The 22345-nt window shown below is 43.4% G+C and overlaps 1 protein-coding gene across 1 annotated transcript in view; it reads left to right on the top strand.

Moving 5' to 3' along the window:
• The window catches only part of LOC135514737 (putative helicase mov-10-B.1), a 35416-nt gene extending 28387 nt beyond the window's left edge, over positions 1-7029 (top strand). Inside the window, exons 20-23 of the mRNA XM_064938291.1 lie at positions 2801-2926; positions 4027-4115; positions 5783-5901; positions 5999-7029. Of these exons, the coding sequence (XP_064794363.1) occupies positions 2801-2926; positions 4027-4115; positions 5783-5901; positions 5999-6060 (396 nt within the window). The 3' untranslated portion in view covers positions 6061-7029. The remainder of the gene's footprint in view (positions 1-2800; positions 2927-4026; positions 4116-5782; positions 5902-5998) is intronic.
• The last annotated feature ends 15316 nt before the right edge of the window (positions 7030-22345 follow it).

The following is a 22345-nucleotide window of genomic DNA, read 5'->3' as shown; positions in this document are numbered from 1 at the left end:
TGAATTCGACATGTACAGTGCCTTGCGAAAGTATTCAGCCCCCTTGAACTTTGCAACCTTTTGCCACATTTCAGGCTTCAAACATAATGATATAAAACTGTATTTTTTTGTGAAGAATCAGCAACAAGTGGGACACAATCATGAAGTGGAACGACATTTATTGGATATTTCAACATTTTTTAACAAATCAAAAACTGAAAAATTGGGCGTGCAAAATTATTCAGCCCCTTTACTTTCAGTGCAGCAAACTCTCTCCAGAGGTTCAGTGAGGATCTCTGAATGAGCCAATGTTGACCTAAATGACTAATGATGATAAATACAATCCACCTGTGTGTAATCAAGTCTCCGTATAAATGCACCTGCACTGTGATAGTCTCAGAGGTCCGTTACAAGCGCAGAGAGCATCATGAAGAACAAGGAACACACCAGGCAGGTCCGAGATACTGTTGTGAAGAAGTTTAAAGCCGGATTTGGATACAAAAAGATTTCCCAAGCTTTAAACATCCCAAGGAGCACTGTGCAAGCGATAATATTGAAATGGAAGGAGTATCAGCAAATCTACCAAGACCTGGCTGTCCCTCTAAACGTTCAGCTCATACAAGGAGAAGACTGATCAGAGATGCAGCCAAGAGGCCCATGATCACTCTGGATGAACTGCAGAGATCTACAGCTGAGGTGGGAGACTCTGTCCATAGGACAACAATCAGTCGTATATTGCACAAATCTGGCCTTTATGGAAGAGTGGCAAGAAGAAAGCCATTTCTTAAAGATATCCATAAAAAGTGTTGTTTAAAGTTTGCCACAAGCCACCTGGGAGAGACACACCAAACATGTGTAAGAAGGTGCTCTGGTCAGATGAAACCAAAATTGAACTTTTTGCCAACAATGCAAAACGTTATGTTTGGCGTAAAAGCAACACAGCTCATCACCCTGACCACATCATCCCCACTGTCAAACATGGTGGTGGCAGCATCATGGTTTGGGCCTGCTTTTCTTCAGCAGGGACAGGGAAGATGGTTAAAATTGATGGGAAGATGGATGGAGCCAAATACAGGACCATTCTGGAAGAAACCCTGATGGAGTCTGCAAAAGACCTGAGACTGGGACGGAGATTTGTCTTCCAACAAGACAATGATCCAAAACATAAAGCAAAATCTACAATGGAATGGTTTAAAAATAAACATATCCAGGTGTTAGAATGGCCAAGTCAAAGTCCAGACCTGAATCCAATCGAGAATCTGTGGAAAGAACTGAAAACTGCTGTTCACAGATGCTCTCCATCCAACCTCACTGAGCTCGAGCTGTTTTGCAAGGAGGAATGGGAAAAAATGGCAGTCTCTCGATGTGCAAAACTAATAGCGACATACCAAGCGACTTACAGCTGTAATCGCAGCAAAAGGTGGCGCTACAAAGTATTAACTCAAGGGGGCTGAATAATTTTGCACGCCCAGTTTTTCAGTTTTTGATTTGTTAAAAAAGTTTGAAATATCCAATAAATGTCGTTCCACTTCATGATTGTGTCCCTCTTGTTGTTGATTCTTCACAAAAAAATACAGTTTTATATCTTTGTTTGAAGCCTGAAATGTGGCAAAAGGTTGCAAAGTTCAAGGGGGCCGAATACTTTTGCAAGGCACTGTAGGAGTCACAAGCCACCTTGTGGAGTCAATCACCACCTTCCGGAGACACCTGAAACCCCACCTCTTCAAGGAATACCTAGGATAGGATAAAGCAATCCTTCTCAACCCCCCCCCCCCCTTAAATGATTTAGATGCACTATTGTAAAGTGGCTGTTCCACTGATGTCAGAAGGTGAATTCACCAATTTGTAAGTCGCTCTGGATAAGAGCGTCTGCTAAATGACTTAAATGTAAATGTAACTGTACCTGGTGTCTTCAAGTGGCTACACCGCTCAAGTGTGGACAGTTACTAAATCATTTCAATACACTTATGATTCAAGGAAAGATACTTCAACTATTAGGTTTTTATTTTTTTGGAGCTCGCCTAGCTGTGCCGTTGCGGTACTTAAGACGGCACACGTATTTGTTTGTTTGGGACACAACCCTGAATCCTCATCACACAAATACTGTTGTTTACGCAATCCGTTTTTATAAGTTGCAATCTGGGTCAGGCGGTCATCATTTGAAAGCTTGTTCTATTGCCAACATGACTTGCTAATTTATAAAATACCAATTTACAGTGCGAGGCTTTCACAAGGCAGTTCAGAGAAACGGATATAACATTTTTTTCTGCGCTTAGAATGGATTCATGAGAGCATTCAGGCGAGTGTTCCGCTGCCAATTGTCTTCACAACGGGACAAATAACAGAGCGATCCTACATGTTGATTTTTTTTTTTTGTATGTGCTTGGTGCTCACATTTAGAGCGTCTGTCAGTTGAATCCCATAGAGCGCTTTTAAAGCGGAGACCAGAAGGTCTGACATAATGTGTTGCATGTTACTGTACAGCCACTGTGTTCCAAGTTAGGCACTTATCAGTGACCAAGTCTGACGTTTTCAACCCATATATGGGTTGTGAGTGTAAAGGGCTACGGATATTTGTGGTGGCTAATTAAAACTAAATAAGTCAATTGTTTCACCCCACAGTTAGCCAGGACGTTTAGCTAATAGCTAGCTAAAGTGGTTTACAGTTTGGTAACAATATCCCCAACACACTCTTCTGCTAGCTACGGTAGTGCTGCCATGTCAATAACATGTTGTTTACGATTAGCTATTGTGATGCACCTTCCATGCGTTTTGTGAGGCATGTGTGTACGGAGCTAAACTATGTGTGCTTGTCTGTTAGGTGGGGTCAGTGGAGGAGTTCCAGGGTCAGGAGAGGAGGGTGATCCTGGTCTCGACGGTCCGCAGCAGCGCCAATTACGTCCAGACAGACCAATACTTCAGCCTTGGTTTCGTCAAAAATGAGAAGGTACATGCATACATACACACACTTAATATACAATTTTAAGAGGACTTCTAGCAAGAAAAAAACAATGAACGCAGTAGGTGATTTTTTTTTTTTTTTTTTTTTTTTTTTTTTAAATTGAGTAATATGTATTTCAATAAACCCAACACAAACAAACACCTTTCTCGACAAAAATATGCTTCAGCAAAAATGACTATAATCAAATACAAGTAAATGCAATTCAAAGCATAGTTTTCACAAACACAAATATTCCATAAAGAATCCTCAATTGAATCAATAAAAAAGCAGTCAGGATGGGCCTGGATACATTTAACCATGCTCAAATTCAGAGACAAAGCTATGGATGCAAGGACTGACCAGCCATTATATCAAAATGATAGTTTGAACCGTGTTTTGAGGCTATACAGTGTTTGTTTATATTTGCATTGTTTACAAACATTGGAGTAAAACAAGCTTATATTTTAGTTTCTGATGAGGTACGCAATTGAACTAAGCTCGTGATGCATTTAAAAAGGATATTCTTCAAGAATCAGCTCTAGCAGGGCAGAAGTTTGACGAACTGAATTGTTGGAAAGGTGGCATCTTATGAAGGTGCCACATTGAAAGTCACGGAGCTCTTCAGTAAGGCCATTCTACTGCCAATGTTCGTCTATGGAGATTGCATGGCTGTGGCCTCGATTTTACACACCTGTCAGCAACAGGTGTGGCTGACCTAGCCGAGTCCACAAATATCTTTCACACATACTTTTGTGTGTACAATACATTTTCAGGCGCACTTCTTAAAGCGGTAGTGCTCATTTTAGGCCACATCTATCGTTCATACAAAATTGAATTATTTAAACATAAGGCAGACAATTATTTCATATAATTTCTCCATGGTGATTTTTCATTATCACTTGATTTGTGCACTGTTATATGTGACAGGGCCTTTTACACTATTAGAATGTACTTGTGGCATTATGTGTTGGGGACAGCCTGCAGGACCTAAAATTGACTGAATATGAACACACAGCGTTCACTAAGGATTTTAATTCTGTGCATAAACAGTTTAATCTACACAAACACCACAGTGACAATGCTGACCTCCTGCTCTCTGTGTCCAGAGGTTCAACGTGGCGGTGACCAGAGCCAAAGCCCTGCTGATCGTGGTGGGAAACCCCTTAGTGCTGCGAGGAGACCCCACCTGGGGCAGGTACGTACTGACCCTAACCTGAGTGGAGCAGCGGTCTAAGGCACTGCATCTCAGTGCTAGAGGCGTCACTACAGACCCTGGCATGATTCCGGACTGTATCACAACCGGCCGTGATCGGGAGTCCCATAGGGTGGTGCTCAATTGGCCCAGCGTCATCCGGGTTAGGGGAGGGTTTGGCTGGGGTAGGCCGTCATTGTAAAATAAGAATGTTGTTCTTAACTGACTTGTTAAATGAAGGTTAAATAAAATAAACCCTCGGTTAGGACATCTACTTTGTGCATGACACAAGTAATTTTCCCAACAATTGTTTATAGACCGATTTAATTCACTGTATCACAATGCCAGTGGTTCAGAAGTTTACATACACTAAGTTGACTATGCCTTTTTAAACAGCTTGGAAAATTCCAGAAAATTATGTCACGTCTTTAGATACTTCCGATAGGCTAATTGACATAATTTGAGTCAATTGGAGGTGTACCTGTGGATGTATTTCAAGGCCTACCTTCAAACTCAGTGTCTCTTTGCTTGACATCAAGGGGAAATCAAAAGAAATCAGCCTTGACCTCAGAAAAAAAATTGCAGACCACCATGGGACCACGCAGCAGTCATACCGCTCAGGAAGGAGACACGTTCTGTCTCCTAGAGATGAACGTACTTTGGTGCGAAAAATACAAATAAATCCCAGAACAACAGCAAGGACCTTGTGATGATGGTGGAGGAAACCAGTACAATAGTATCTATATCCACAGTAAAACGAGTCCTATATCGACATAACCTGAAAGGTCGCTCAGCAAGGAAGAAGCCACTGCTCCAAAACCGCCATAAAAAAGCCAGACTACGGTGTCCTCTAGAAGTGTCCTCTGGTCTGATGAAACAAAAATAGAATTGTTTGGACATAATGACCATCGTTATGTTTGGAGGAAAAAGGTGGATGCTTGCAAGCCGAAGAACACCATCCCAACCATGAATCACAGGGGTGGCAGCATCATGTTGTGGGGATGCTTTGCTGCAGGAGGGACTGGTGCACTTCACAAAATAGATGGCATCATGAGGGGAAATTATGTGGATATTTTGAAGCAACATCTCAAGACATCAGTCAGACATCAAGTTTCAAGCTTGGTCGCAAATGGGTCTTCCAAATGGACAATGACTTCAAGCATATTTCCAAAGTTGTGGCAAAATGGCTTAAGGACAACAAAGTCAAAGTATTGGAGTGGCCATCATAAAGCCCTGACCTCAATCCTATAGAACATTTGTGGGCAGAACTGAAAAAGTGTGTGCAAGCAAGGAGGCCTACAAACCTGACTCCGTTACACCAGCTCTGTCAGGAGGAATGGGCCAAAATTCACCCAACTTATTGTGGGAAGCTTGTGGAAGGCTACCTGAAACGTTTTGACCCAAGTTAAACAATTTAAAGGCAATGCTCCCAAATACTAATTGAGTGTATGTAAACTTCTGACCCACTGGGAATGTGATGAAAGAAATAAAAGCTGAAATAAATCACTCTCTACTATTATTTTGACATTTCACATTCTTAAAATAAAGTGTTGAACCTAAGACAGGAAATTCTCTACTATTATTCTGACATTTCGCATTCTTAAACTGTACGAATTAATCACCTAAGGAACCCTAACCCCTCTGTCACTCCCCCTTCTCTCCACCTCCAGGTTCCTCCAGTTCTGTTCCCAGGCAGGGGGGAAGACAGGGTTTGACTCCTCCCAGGCTGAGGGAGAGGAGGAGGTGGTGGAACGCCTAGCTGCCCTCTGCTTACAGGCTGATCCCCACGGTAACACACAGACAAACGCACCTACACTTCAAACTGTTCAAAATATAAAATAAATGTTTCATTTTGGAAGTTAACTGTTTCTCTCACACACATCCAGTGGAGACGGAGGAGAGTGAGGTTCAGCAGCAGATCGAACCAGAGTGGAGGAACGAGCAGTGAGAGACACGCACATCGTACAGGAGACCCAACGACCATACTGATCAGGAATCAATTCTCCCTACAAACATCCTCTGTCCTCTCTAGTACAGAGGTTTTCAAATGTTAGGCACGCTTTCCCCCAGAGTTTCATGTAAGGAAATCCAAATCAAACTATTCAGTTCTCTAATAATGAATAAATACGTTTTTAAAAGAGGTGTCCCAGCTTTTGGGGCTCGGTTGTCTTGATGTTCTCTGAATGGAGACCCACTCTCTCAGACTTTGAAAGCGCCTGCCCTAGTGCTACTGCACTAAGTAACATTTGGTAGCAGGCCAATGTTATTGTATAATTTCAAAACATGGACCAACAGTTTCCTACTCCATACCAGGTGAACTTCCTATGAGATCCTTCAGGACCAGTCCTCTAGGATAGTGAATGAATTTATAAAATGACTTTGCACCCTCCGTCTATGCTGGTGTTTAGTTTTATTATTATGAGTGTTGTATGTGGTCTCACAGACACGGACTGAGACCAGGATTAAATCCCATCGCCCTTTGTCGGCTATGCAGCCTTTAATGGAAATGTTCCGCGTTCGCGGCTCAATCAGAAATGACCTTTTTAAAGTGATTTTGGCAATTAAGCTTGACATTTTAAAGGGATAGTGTGATTTTTGCAATCCTTTCTACTTACTCAGAGTCCGATGAACTCATGGATACCATTTGTATGTCTGTGTGAAGTTTGAAGGAAGTACAAAGTAGTTTCACAAGCGATTGCTAACTTGTGTCAATGCAATGGACGCTAGTTAGCAACTTCCTTCAAACTACACCTAGAGTTCATCATGGCTGTATGTTTGTCCTGCCTTTAAAATCTGTGCTGCTGCTCCTCTACTGTTTGCTAGAGGTTCAGTTCCCGATAAATTCAAACTATTTCTCTGCCGGTGTGTCTGACCTTGTTGATGTAATCAAAGAAACTGGAATAAATCATATGTCTGATCTATTGTCAAGATTTTAACCACAGAGATCCTATTAAATTACTAATAGGTAATTATGCTTTTAACTTCAAATGTTTCTCTCTCCTTCCGTGGTGCGTTCAGTACGGCAATGTTGCTCTATTCATGCCATTTTTATCTGCAAGGTTCCACTGCCAGAAGCTATTCATTACCATACCTCTTAAATCAAAGGGAATCAGCAAGCCAATACCATTTAAAAATACTTTATTAACATTTTCAATTTGTCAAGATTAATAATCAAACAGGGAGGGGCTACCTGAACTTGTCTAATAAGAAACACTCGTTTCCATAACATTTTGCTATGTTGTTCCCTAATGAATATGACCCAGTTGATCTTCGAAAGAAGTCAAGCAGCAGAGCCTGATGTGTGTTTATGAGTCCAGGATCTGTATGTTTCAAGCATCTCAGGGTAGGAGTGCTGATATGGGATCAGGTTTCCTCGGTCCATGTAATTTTACTCATTATGATGTAAAAGGCAAAACTGATCCTAAATCAGCCATTCTATTCTGAGACGCTTGAGACATACGGCCCTCTGGACTAGGTTTATAATCCAGGAGTATTGTTAATGTGAGTCTGGGAAACCAGAATAGATTACAATCCAACTTTGTTGTCCATTGGATAGAATGGTCATTTTGTTTTCTGCCTTTCCCAACACCCCCAGATACACGAACACATGCTGAGAGGCAAAGGGTTATCTGCAGTGCAGCACCCCTGAATGGAAAGCAATTGTGGGGGGTTAAGTGCCTTGCTCAAGGGCACAACGGCAGGAAATGTAAATGTATCTGCTAGGGTTAGTGTGAGGCTAGGGAACCAGCCTATAGAGTAGTGTAGAGGAATGGTGTAATGTGATAATGGTCTGGGTCTGTTTTTCATGGTTCAGGCTAGGCCCCTTAGTTCCAGTGAAGAGAAATCTTAACGCTACAGCACACAATCTAGACGATTCTGTGCTTCCAACATTTTGGGTACGGCCCTTTCCTGTTTCAGCGTGACAATGCTCTCGTGCACAAAGTGAAGTCCATACCGAAATGAAATGGTTTGTCGAGATCGGTGTGGAAGAACTTGACTGGCCTGCACAGAGCCCCCGACTCCACTCCATCGAACACCTTTGGGATGAATTGGAGCGCCGACTGTGAGCCAGGCGTAATTGCCCAACCTCACTAGTGATCTTGTGGCTGAATGGAAGCAAGTCCCCGCAGCAATGGTCCAACATGTAGTGGAAAGCCTTCCCAGAAGAGTGAAGGCTGCTATACCAGCAAAAGGGGACCAACTCCATATTAATGCCCATGATTCTGGAATGAGATGTTCAATAAGCAGGTGTCCACATACTTTTGGTCATGTATGTTGGGTTTTGCATCTGTTGAACCAAAAAATGTTCAAATACAATTTACTCCTGCATATCCATATACACGTATGTTATATTCTAACATATAAAACCAATATGAATTTGATCAATAATTGACAAAAGTATAATTCCAAATACTTTGTGAGATCAAGGACTTGCTAATTCAATAATTGAGGGGAAATACTGTGGTGGAAAGATGTCAGGTAGTTACAATAAAACTGAAATCCATAGTTTCTATGTTGGAAGGAACCCACTGGGATTTGACCTAATTTCAATGTCTAGTTTTGTGCAGTCCAAATCCACTACTCACAGGGATCCTCTCAGGATCCCTCATCCTTGACCCACTACTCTGAATCTGCCCACCTCCACCTGCCTCTCTCGCACCGGACACTTCCGATCCCCAGCAACATGGGCACCCCTACAGTTGACAAACACAACTTTATCCACCGAAACTACACAATCCTCTGCCCCTTTGCCCTCCTGCACACTTCCTACATCTTGAAATCTCCCTCCTACACACTGTTGCGACATGACCATAAACGTTGCACCTGAAACACCGCAGTAGATTCAGCACAAAAGCTCTAAACAGGATAATTTAGATATTCTAACATGACTTTGTCAGGTAAAATGCTCGAAAACAAAAAGGACTGACAGTGACTCCTCGGTTTCACCACCGGGTATGCGTCGCACAAAACAGAGGGTGTCACAAACATCAGGAATCTTCAACATAATTTGCTCTACCAACACGCTACTCCAGAAATCACTCCTTTCAATGTCTTATACTTAAGCACAATGCAAGAAATAGATATTGACCCAAGTTGCGTAACGTGGAGCGCCCGCTCCCTCTAGACCAAAGAACCACAAACAAATATCACAAGTCCACTCCAGGTTACCTTCACCCAACTCTTTTACCACCCACCCTGAAACGACATATGGATCCACCAAAATGCAAGGATCCACTTTCTCCAAAAAGGTCACTCCTACTGGACCAGATTCTTCTTTATCATGATCATTGATGCCAGGCTTGGGCTCCGAGCTTTTCACCACACCCTCATTCACTTCCATTCCAATTCCAGAACTCGGTCTGGCGCACAGCTTACTCTGTTTGCACTTGACACCAATCTTTGACACCCCCAACTCCATTTTATCACCATCTTCCTCAAATTGAAATCCAACCTCTGCTTTCCTTATTCTCTTTGACCTCTTATTTCTCTTCCCCCCCTCCCCCTTCATTCCTCCTCAGAAATCCACCTTTCTGTGTCCCTGTCCCAATATCCCTCTACTCCCGACTTTGCTTGTGGCTCGGTATACCTACACCTCCATCTCATAACCGTCCACCTTCCTGCTCACAGTCAACCACAAAGTCCAGCATTCATAGCGAATGCAGATACCGCCCTGCTCGGTAGATGAGGCGTGCCCATAAACTTGTGATAATTATTTACTTTGAACGACCAACATGCAATTATCTCAGAACTTCTCTAGGCAAAATGTTAAAATATATATGTTATAAAAATGTGTCTTCGTGCCCCATGTGGTGTTCTGTGTTTGGCTATGCTAATTACAAATGCCCAAAAATTAGTTACTTTTCACCGTTCTACCTTCCTGACATTTTCCCAGATGCTGCCAGTGGCTTGCGGCTATCAGTAATCATGCTTACGGTGACTAAAGTTTATCAGTGGGATTTTCTGGCTGAACTGATTTGTAATCAATTTCGATGACAGCTTATATGTGATGTGATACAATCATTTTTCCCCCCTTCACAACAAAACGGAAGGTTCTCAATTAGAGGTAATGTAACGTTAGCTAGCATGCGAGCATAGCTGGACCAGGTAAGTTAGCTACCTGACGTTACAATCATGTATTTAACTCTGAAAGCCATCAGCTAAATCATATAGCTAGCTATCTATTGGATACACACTGTCAATCAATTTCGAATATGCCATGCAGTGGCGGTTTTTACCTAAATCCTCAACTGATGCCATAGTTGTCACTGCTAGACTGTTACATTCGCAGAGTAAACATTTGTTCTATTTTTGACTAATTTTAGCTAACGTAAGCAAATAAGAGTAGCTCAAACTGGTAGCCATCTATTCCATGCTTGTCTGGAAAACACTCAGTTACTAAAAATAGCATTGACGATATAGCTAACTCACTCTGTGTGTTGGTAGCAATGATTGTGTATAAATTGTCAATGATTGATGAGTTGGTTCTCAGCTGCCAATTTAGTGACGCTAGCTGACAATATTGAAATGTTAGGTGTGCTTATCTAGCCAGTCAGATCAACATTTTTTGTTTGTTTTGATGTATGGGGTACATCATCTGATTCCACCAGCATGTGCCTTCAACCCATAGGTCTGCACAAGGTGAAAGTAAATTGGCAAAACTATTTACAAGCTGACTGCTAAGATTTTTACTAATTTGTCTACTGACCAATCGGATCAGTTCCGAAAAATATCTGATGTGATTGGTCAAAAGACCAATTAGTGGAAAAAGATCCAAATTGGGCTGCCTATGTAAACACAGCCAGTGCATAAGACCGAAGAATCACCATAAAAATCAGTCTTCGAAAGTTGCCTGCCTTTATAGATTCACATTATATGTTTACATAAGCTGTACAGGGCTCTGTAGCATCAAACAGATGTTAGGATATATCTGAATGTCTATGTTTATTTCTCCAAAGCATTAAATAGTGTATTTTAGATAACTCAAAAAGAGAACTGGGTATTCAATAAGAATATTATATGGTAATGTATTTAAAATATTTTTAAATACAGTATTAACAGTATAGTACAGTTAAGTGTGTCTGAGTGTGTCCCAGGTCTAGTAAAGTGTAGAGAACTGTAGCTACAGATTGTTACACCAGATAGTGATTTAACCAAATATTTTTGGTATCCATTACTGAGAGTTTCAGGAAAGGTACTGTTTGGTGGAGCACAGGTAATTTTCAACCGACTTTAGCGATAAAGTCTTCATCCTCAATTTGTGGAACCAGGAGTCTCATAAAACGTCCTTGTTCAGTTACAGAGGGTCTGTTTGAATTTAGAAAATATTTTTTTTGCTTGAAGTAATCCGGCAATCGAAACCGAAATCCAGTAATCCTCTGACCACAGTTTGTCGCATTGAACCACCAGACTGTTTGCACATTTGGGCGAAAGTGTCTGGGAACGAGATTAAATCAAACGCAACTGACAACACACATTTTTTTCACCTTTATTTAACCAGGTAGGCAAGTTGAGAACAAGTTCTCATTTACAATTGCGACCTGGCCAAGATAAAGCAAAGCACTACACATACAACAACACAGAGTTACACATGGAGTAAAACAAAACATACAGTCAATAATACAATAGAAAAATAAGTCTATATACGATGTGAGCAAATGAGGTGAGATAAGGGAGGTAAAGGCAAAAAAAGGCCATGGAGGCGAAGTAAATACAATATAGCAAGTAAAACACTGGAATGGTAGATTTGCAGTGGAAGAATGTGCAAAGTAGAAATAAAAATAATGGGGTGCAAAGGAGCAAAATAAATAAATACAGTAGGGGAAGAGGTAGTTGTTTGGGCTAAATTATAGATGGGCTATGTACAGGTGCAGTAATCTGTGAACTGCTCTGACAGCTGGTGCTTAAAGCTAGTGAGCGAGATAAGTGTTTCCAGTTTCAGAGATTTTTGTAGTTCGTTCCAGTCATTGGTAGAAGAGAACTGGAAGGAGAGGCGGCCAAAGGAGGAATTGGTTTTGGGGGTGACCAGAGAGATATACCTGCTGGAGCGCGTGCTACAGGTGGGTGCTGCTATGGTGACCAGCGAGCTGAGATAAGGGGGGACTTTACCTAGCAGGGTTTTGTAGATGACCTGGAGCCAGTTGGTTTGGCGACGAGTATGAAGCGAGGGCCAGCCAACGAGAGCGTACAGGTCACAGTGGTGGGTAGTATATGGGGCTTTGGTGACAAAACGGATGGCACTGTGATAGACTGCATCCAATTTATTGAGTAGGGTATTGGAGGCTATTTTGTAAATGACATTGCTGGACGGGCGGGCAGGTGCAGGCAGCGATCGGTTGAAAAGCATGCATTTAGTTTTACTTGTATTTAAGAGCAGTTGGAGGCCACGGAAGGTGAGTTGTATGGCATTGAAGCTCGTCTGGAGGGTTGTTAACACAGTGTCCAAAGAAGGGCCAGATGAATACATGTCGTCTGCGTAGAGGTGGATCAGAGACTCACCAGCAGCAAGAGCGACATCATTGATGTATAAAGAGAAGAGTCGCCCCAAGAATTGAACCCTGTGGCACCCCCATAGTGACTGCCAGAGGCCCGGACAACAGGCCCTCCGATTTGACACACTGAACTCTATCAGAGAAGTAGTTGGTGAACCAGGCGAGGCAATCATTTGAGAAACCAAGGCTATCGAGTCTACCGATGAGATGTGCTGATTGACAGAGTCGAAAGCCTTGGCCAGGTCAATGAATACGGCTGCACAGTATTGTTTCTTATCGATGGCGGTTAAGATATTGTTTAGGACCTTGAGCGTGGCTGAGGTGCACCCATGACCAGCTCTGAAACCAGATTGCATAGCGGAGAAGGTGCTGTGGGATTCGAAATGGTCGGTAATCTGTTTGTTGACTTGGCTTTCGAAGACAAGAAAGGTAGGATAGATATAGGTCTGAGGCAGTTTGGGTCAAGAGTGTCCCCCCCTTTGAAGAGGGGGATGACCGCAGCTGCTTTCCAATCTTTGGGAATCTCAGACGACACGAAAGAGAGGTTGAATAGGCTAGTAATAGGGGTTGCAAGAATTTTATCAGATAGTTTTAGAAAGAAAGGGTCCAGATTGTCTAGCCCGGCTGATTTGTAGGGGTCCAGATTTTGCTGACTGGGTTTGGGAGAAGGAGAAATGGGGAAGGCTTGGGCGAGTTGCTGTGGGGGGGTGCAGTGCTGTTGACTGGGGTAGGGGTAGCCAGGTGGAAAGCATGGCCAGTTGTAGAAAAATGCTTATTGAAATTCTCAATTATAGTGGATTTATCGGCGGTGACAGAGTTTCCTGTCCTCGGTGCAGTGGGCAGCTGGGAGGAGGTGTTCTTATTCTCCATGGACTTTACAGTGTCCCAGAACTTTTTAGAGTTTGTGTTCCAGGAAGCAAATTTCTGCTTGAAAAATCTATCCTTGGCTTTTCTAACTGCCTGTGTATATTGGTTTCTAACTTCCCTGAAACGTTGCATATCACGGGGGCTGTTCAATGCTAATGCAGAACGCCATAGGATGTTTTTGTGTTGGTTTCAGGGCAGCCAGGTCTGGAGAGAACCAAGGCCTATATCTGTTCCTGGTTCTAAATTTCTAGAATGGGGCATGCTTATTTAAGATGGTGAGGAAGGCATTTAAAAAAAATAACCAGGCATCCTCTACTGACGGGATGAGGTCAATATCCTTCCAGGATACCCGGGCCAGGTCGATTAGAAAAGCCTGCTCGCTGAAGTGTTTCAGGGAGCGTTTGACAGTGATGAGTGGAGGTCGTTTGACCGCTGACCCGTTACTAATGCAGGCATGAGGCAGCATCAACTTCATAGAACCGTGAACACGTTAATCTCTCGCAAAAAAAAACCTAACTTTCATGAGTAGGGCAGACTAAAACAACAGACACACACAAGCACACAAGTTGTTAAGACTTCAGTGCGGCTTTTGACCTTATCGACCATAGTCTGTTGCTGGAAAAGCATATGTGTTTGTGGCTTTACACCCCCTACTATATTGGGGATAAAGAGTTACCTGTCTAACAGGTAACTAAGATTTTTCAATCTTTACTAATGACATGCCACTGGCTTTGAGTAAAACCAGTGTGTCTATGTATGTGGATGACTCAACACTATACATGTCATCCACCACAGCAACTGAGATGACTGCAACACTTAACAAAGAGCAGAATGGGTGGCAAGAAATAAGTTAGTCCTAAGTATTTCAAAAACTAAAAGCATTGTATTTGGGACAAATCATTCACTAAACCCTAAACCTAAACTAAATATTCCAATAAATAACTCTGGATTGTAAACTGTCAGGGTCAAAACATGTTGATACAACAGTAGCTAGGATGGGGAGAAGTCTGTCCATAAAAAAAGTGCTGCTCTAACTTCATTAACAGCACTATCAACAAGGCAGGTCACACCTGGACTACTGTTCAGTCTTGTGGTCATGTGCCACAAAGAGGCACTTAGAAAAATTGCAATTGGCTCAGAACAGGGCAGGGCAGCGAGGCTGGCTCTTGGATGTACACATAGAGATAACATTAATAATATCCATGTCAATCTCTCCTGGCTCAAAGTGGAGGAGAGATTGACTTCATCACTACTTGTATTTGTGAGAAGTATTGACATGTTGAATGCAACAAGCTGTCTGTTTGAAACACTGGCATACAGCTCAGACACCCATGCATACCCCACAAGACATGTCACAAGAAGTCTCTTCACAGTCCCCAAGTCCAGAACAGACTGTGGGAGGTGCACAGTACTACATAGAGCCATGACTACATGGAACTATATTCCACATCAAGTAGCTCATGCCAGCAGTAAAATTAGATTTTTAAAAAATTGTTAAAATACACCTTATGGAACAGCGGGGAGTGTGAAGCAACACAAACATAGGCACAGACACATGCATACAAACACACGATAACATACAGATGATACACACACATACACATGGATTTTGTGTTGTAGATACAAAAGACAAGACCCCCCCCCCCATCGCCTGCTTAAAGACATCATACTGTTGGATGACCAAAGCTCCAATAGTTCGCCTAATTGGTCTCTTCTCTCTACTTAGAAACATTTGAAATTACAGTGGGGCAAAAAAGTATTTAGTCAGCCACCGATTGTGCAAGTTCTCCCACTTAAAAAGATGAGGCCTGTAATTTTCATCATAGGTACCCTTCAACTATGACAGACAAAATGAGAGAAAAAAATCCAGAAAATCATATTGTAGGATTTTTTAATGAATTTATTTGCAAATTATGGTGGAAAATAAGAGCTCTCGTACACTAACCCCTTCAGAGAGGAAAAAGGGTATGAGAGTCTGCCTTCTCACTCCCTACACACACACACGCACAAATAAACAAAAATACATCTCATAAGGTTCTCAGTGCAGACTTTAAGCCTTTCTATGTGGAAATTATGACAGTGTGTGTGTGTGTGTGTGTGTGATCTGTAGCAAATGGTCTAGCTGCTGCAGCAGCTCCATGTCTATGGATGTTCTTCTCTACTGAACATGCGTAGGATATGAGGGGCTGTAAGGAACAATGAAGATTCTACACAACGCGAGTCAAATACAAAGTCCTTTTAGTGAATCACAAATTACAGTGTGTCTGTCCCTCTCGAAAAACTGAGGGAAATATGTCATACAGGGGTATCAGTCTCTGATCTAAATCAGTCCCTGATTAGAGGGGAACAATGAAAAAATGTGGTGGAACTGGCTTTGAGATCCAGAGTGTAGTTTGAGGGCTCTAGTATATAAAAAGCCCTATCATGCAAGGCAGGGGGTGGGAGAAGTGTTGTGCCTGCCTATTTGTGCAGTGTCACTGTCAACACTGCCAGCTTCAATCTCACCCAGTGGTGCAGGTGTAGTAGTGGCCAGACGCAGTATGCCCACCTAAATAAAGTGCATTCAGAAAGTATTAAGACCCTTTTACCTTTTCCACATTTTATTACGTTACATCCTTTTCCTAAAATTGATTCAATTGTTTTTTCCCCCTCAATCAACACACAATACCCCAATAATGACAAAGCAAAAACTGGTTCAAAACTGGTTTTGAAAAACTGCTTCTATCTCAAGGCCATCAGACTGTTAAATAGCCATCACTAGCACCTTCAAGGATGCTGCCCTATATACATAGACTTGAAATCACTGGACACTTTAATAATGTTTACATATGTTGCATTATTCATCTCATATGTATATACTGTATTCTATTCTACTGTATTAGTCTATGCCGCTCTGACATTGCTCATCCAAATATTTATATATTCTTCATTCCATTCCTTTACTTTAGATTTGTGTGTATTGTTGTGAAATTGTTAGATATTACTTGTTAGATATTACTGCACTGTTGGAGCTAGAAACACAAGCATTTCGCTACACCCGCAATAACATCTGCTAAACATGTGTGACCAATAAAATGTGATTTCATTTGATTTAGGGATGGTGCCAGGTTTCCTCCATAGAATTCAGTCTTGGTTTCATCAGAACGGAGAATCTTGTTTCTCATGGACAGAGTCATTTAGGTGCATTTTGGCTTCCGTCTGGCCACTCTACCAATCAGGCCTGATTGGTGGAGTTCTGCAAATATGGTTGTCCTTATGGAAGGTTCTCCCATCTCCACAGAGGAACTCTGCAGCTCTGTCAGAGTGATTATTGGGCTCTTAGTCACCTCCCTGACCAAGGCCCTTCTCCCCCGATTGCTCATTTTGGCCGGGCGGCCAGCTCTAGGAAAAGTCTTGGTGGTTCCAAACTTTTTCCACTTAAGAGTCATTGAGGCCACTGTGTTCTTGGGGACCTTCAATGCTGCAGACATTTTTTGGTACCCTTCCCCAGATCTGTGCCTCGACACAATCCTGTCTCTGAGCTCTACGGCCAATTACTTCAACCTTAATTTTTGCTTGGACATGCACTGTCAACTGTGGGACCTTATATAGACAGGTGTGCGCCTTTCCAAATCATGTTCAATCAATTGAATTTACCACAGGTGGACTCCAACCAAGTTGTAGAAACATCTCAACGATGATCAATGGAAACAGGATGCACCTGAGCTAAATTTCGAGTCTCATAGCAAAGGGTCTGAATACTTATGTAAATAAGGTATCTTTTTTATTTTTAATAAATTTGCACAAAAAAATACACTTTTCACTTTGTCATTATGGTATCATGTGTAGATTGATGAGTAAAAAATAATATTTAATCAATTTTGTGGAACATGTCAAGGGGTCTGAATACTTTCTGAATGCACTATATTTCTCTACAGATATACTCACCTATTCTCACTAATTACTATTGAGAGTAACTAAATGATTGAACATCTATCTTAATTCCTTTCATCTCTGCCATTATTAGGTGGAACTAATTACTTGACAAAAAAACGAATTTCAAACCAATAGCCATCATTTTTCTGTCAAACAATCTATGGCATTATTGACGATGCTAAAGACATAAGCTTAGACTTTTCTAAATACAACGAATTGTTTAAACAATGTTTGGTGTGGTTTCACATAAAACGATTTTCTACATAATATGCCTTGACTGGTATTCAACCCCATTCCCTTGTTCACCTGCTGAGCTACTGTTCAGGTGACACTATATGACAAAATCCCAGGTGTTTGAAAGCAATTTGGAATCAAAGAAAGCCCCGGAACGCCAGCAGAATTCAGGGGCATCTTGCATTTTGCTAAATATAGTTTGAAAAACCACGTGATCAAACAAAGCTTCTGATGTCATTGATCGCGTGAAAATATTACTTTGAAACAAGCTTCGGTACATTGTTTTGGATCAGTAGTGCTTTGAAAACTACGTCGGAACTCCGGTATCAATTATCCCATCACTCGATCTATCCATAGGTGGGTATCGTGACTGTGGAAAATTTCCCCCAAAATTATTGCCAGCAATATTCAACAACAGATTACATTAGTGTTACTCAAATCTTGCAGATGTTGGTGGACTGTATATTCTTCAGATTAGGTTTTACTTTGTGTTTGCTCCCGTGTGCTGGTAAGGGCACAGATGACAGACAGACAGGATTCCAGTTGAGGTGGTTTAATTATGCTGAATATGCACAGGCATGGAACAGCAACGCACAATGTATGTAGTCGATGGGCTATAAGGCTCTTAGTGGTCTGGCATCTTGCTTCAGCCAAAGTGTGTGTGTGTGTGGTCCGCAAATAAAGAGAGAAATAAAGATACAATAGTGAATGACAGAATACAAAACACATATCCTATAAACAATATGCATAGTTATAACATGGCTGTGATGACTTAATGATATACAGGACCATACAGCGCAATCAAACGTGAATGTGACACTAATTTAAGATTAAAGTGGTGCCGCTGCACTAGTGATTGGCATTCCGGCTCTTTTCAGTGAGCCGGTTCGTTCGGCTGGCTCAGCTCACCAAAAAAAGCCGTCTCTTTTGGCTCCCAAACGACTCTTTAAAAAATATATTTTGTATTTTGTCAAGTCAGATAGTTTGACTATGATTGGTGTTAAAACAATTCTAATTAAATTATATCATGCTCTACCTTAACCTTAATTTAAAAAATGCATTGGTTTGTTATGAAAAAGAATGCTATTAAACATTTGCATTTAAAGTATAACTTTTTAATGTATATTAACAAAGTGCATATAAATGTAACAATTCAAAACACATATAATCTGAACAACATAAGAGTATTGCACCATATCAAAGAACAATAGATAACAATGTGCAGAACTGCAGCATCCCACTGAAAACATTAAACTGGTCCCTCTTTTCTCTCTCCTTTGCTATGTTATAACCAACAGCACACAGCAATGCTGACCATATATAGCTCTTATGAGAAATTTGCTTCCAGAAATGCAAGCTGCCTCACTTTCGAGGGGCTGATGCGGTTTCTTCTCTCAGTAATTATTTGTCCCGTTTTCGAGAAGACCCTCTCAGAGGGAATGGATGTGGCCACTATGCAAAGTCTCCCTGTCATGACATTAGTAAGTCATGGGTAGACAGAGGCCTTGTTCTTCCACCAGCTCAGAGGATCTGCAGATCTTTGGAGGAGGGGCTCCTCCAAATAGGATCGGACCTCCATTATGACATCTGCTGAGGGATTCCTTCGTGCTGCATCCCCAGTTGCTCTCTCGTCAAACAGCAGACAACCAAAGCAGAGCTAGCCACCTCACAATACTAGCTCGCAGTAGAAACGACTAATTAGCATAACCATACATTTGACATTATCGTTGCAAAGTGCATCTTCAGACATAAATACCTGAAAGATATGAAATATTTACTAACATATCAACAAGGACACAGACTGGCCTTGGCTAACACTATGAAATCTAACTAGTGGGAATGGCTGCAAGGTGGCTGGAACTTTCTCTCACTTTACTTCTCATGAGCTGATCTTCTCTGAGCTGGAGATTGCCCAGCATGCTCTGCTCCACTTCACCACTGGGCGGAGCTACAGCTCTGATATGATGAACTAACATTACTGATATGATTAACTGCAAAGTCTTCACAGCCTTTTGTACAGCCGCCCCTGAATTCACTATATTAATTCACTCCTAAGAAAGGCTCAATAGTTAAGTAAGTCAAGATAGTCAAGTTAACACTTACTTGCATATCTTACCCAAACTTTACAGGCATGAAACCAGATGTCTAGGGGTGTCTAGCCACCCCATCAACAGATGTCCTGGCTAGGTATAACCACCAATAACAAATAAACTCTAGTCCAGTACTTAAACGATGGAAAGGGTTCTCTGTACTAGTAGAGTAGAGGAGCTGCTGTCCGTAACAGCCAGGCAGGAACACGTAGTCCATCAGGGGCACACTGTGGTGAGAATGTCCTCCTGGGAGAGGGGTGAATGCCATTGATGGAATGCTGCATTGTTCCAACAGCAGGAAACAGTCCGAACTACTAAGGCAGAAAACTAGGGGGAACACCTGACTGCTTAGCTAGTAGGGCACCAGGGACACCTGAGTATCTGGTGATTGGGGAGCTAAGGACAGGGCCACCTAAAGGCCTGGCAACATGGCCTGACTAATAACTAAGCGCAGGACACTGCGGCAAGTAAAGGCTGGCAGACAGGTCCAACTACGTGGTCCAACTACGTGGTCCAACAGGTCAGAGGAAACAGTCTCTGGGGCTGACATAGTCTAAGACTCGAAGGAGAGAGAACTCTGGGATCCATTGGCAGGAGCTGGCTTGTCCCATAGAGCAGGGCCAGGTAGTAGCTCTATGGCCGACAGCGTAAAGGGCGGAGACTGCCCAACCGGATCAGGCAGGGACCTCCAGACGAGGTCCCTGCCTGATCTTAGGGTCAGGAGCCTGATCCGAGCTGATAATTGGGCTGAGCTGAGGTCTCACGGCAGGGACAGACATGTTCTCCAGAGAAGACAGCTGAGCTCCCCAGGCAGGGTGTGACTGTGGACCCTGGGCTAGAGCTACAGAGGGTTCTCGAAGACTTGCAGGTTCGGGCTCCCAATGGTGCCAGGGTGGACCTCACAGGCAGGGACTACTGGAGGTTGCAGGGCAGAGGACATAAGGGACCAGATGTCAGGGTCGAGCTCTGGCCTCTCAGGAGGTGTCGCTGAAGGTCTCCGACAAGGAGCAGACGGAGGCTCCCCCACAGGGTCGGAGAGGACCTTGCTGGCAAGGACTGGATGGGACCTTGGGGCGGAGGCTGAAGCGGCCCCTGTGGAGAAAGCCATGGTGGGCTCCCTCTCAAGACCAGGTGGGGGCTCCCCAACATAGCTGGGGTGGTATCTTTGTGCTGAGGTAAGTGGGAACTGCACTGCATTGGCAGCCGGTGTCTGGAAGCCAAGGCCAAGTGGTGGGCCCATGGCTGGAGATGAACTGGGCTCCTCATCAGGAGCAGGTGGGGGCTTGTCGTTTGCTTCTGTTGAAGCCCCCCTCACTGAAACAGGGGTGACTCAATGTAAAGTCAGATGATAGCCCCTGGGCTGCAGCTGGTGCCAGAGATACTGCGACTGGGGCTGAGGATCCTTAGGCTGCGGCTGATGGCAACCAGGGAGATGCTGGCTGATGATCTGCATCAACGGCCGTCTGTGGGCCTGTGGCTGCAACACGATGGCTCTCTGTTGCAGGAGCTGGTGACCTAAAGATAGGGCCAGGTTGTACCTTCAGGTCCAGCCGGGCTGCCCGGGTGACTGAAGCAGTCTGGGCCCCCGTGGGTGGAGAACACTGCTCCTCATGCTTGCCAGACAGTGAGTCTGACTTGAAAGGAGTAGGCTGCGCTCCTATAGCAGGAACAGACAGGAGACTGGAGCACGGGGTAGACTAGACCCCATAGTCAGTTGCATGCAGGAACCTGAGGGAAGAATAGTTTAGCTTTGTAGGGATCAGCAGTAACCCCAGACCCCATCTGTGGTAGCTGTTCTGGGCCTCAAGACAGAGGTAGGCAGAGCCCCTGTGGCTGGATAGGGCTGTAGCACCATGTTGGTCTGGAGCACCACGGGGGCTACTGCTGGCAGATGCTCTGTAGCCGGAGCAGCTGAAGAGTCCACCTCGTTGATTAACTTCAGCTCTGTAGCAGGAGCGGGTGTAAACTCTGGAACAGCGGCTGGCTGCAGGCTACTGTTGGCTGATGGGTCCTTTGTAGCGGCAGACTGAAACATCTGGTCAGGAACAGGCTGAAAACCCATGCTGAGGGCAAATTAAGAACCAATGGCAGGGACGGGTAGACACACCCTGGCACCAGGAGCGGGCTGGTACTTCACACTGGGAGTGTTTAGGAGCTGACACTGGTGGAGGAGTAGCCTCCTGACAGGTGGAGTGAGCGCCGTGACTGAGGGAACTCAAACATTTAATTTGTTTTGATTCATAGCTCCGGCGGGAGGGTCTTGGTAGCCGCACTGTAGGCTTGGAGTGTCACTCCGATGACACAGAAGTAGTGACTTATCACTTGCTGGAGGCCACATTGGGGGGGTTAGGCCACTCACTGTTGTCTTACTGTCCATCGCAAGCCGTATCTTCTTTGTTGGGTGATGGCTTCGTATGCTCAACCAGCTCTGACACGGACCGTGGTGGTGCCAGCAAACATCTATCTGCTGGAAGGGTACCTCTGGGTGAGAGCTCTGTAGGGGCTGGCTTTAGTGGGAGAGAGACTAGCTATAGACGGGGATGTGAGCTGTGGCATCACAGAGCTGTACCATCTCTTCGTGTTGCTCACGTAGCTGAGCGAGCCAGACTTGTATGGCCCGCGGGGACTGCCGCAGCTG

This window comes from Oncorhynchus masou, chromosome 26 (genome assembly GCF_036934945.1).
Source record: "Oncorhynchus masou masou isolate Uvic2021 chromosome 26, UVic_Omas_1.1, whole genome shotgun sequence".
NCBI classification, from domain to species: Eukaryota; Metazoa; Chordata; class Actinopteri; order Salmoniformes; family Salmonidae; genus Oncorhynchus; species Oncorhynchus masou.
This window is presented reverse-complemented; position numbering and strand designations above follow the sequence as displayed.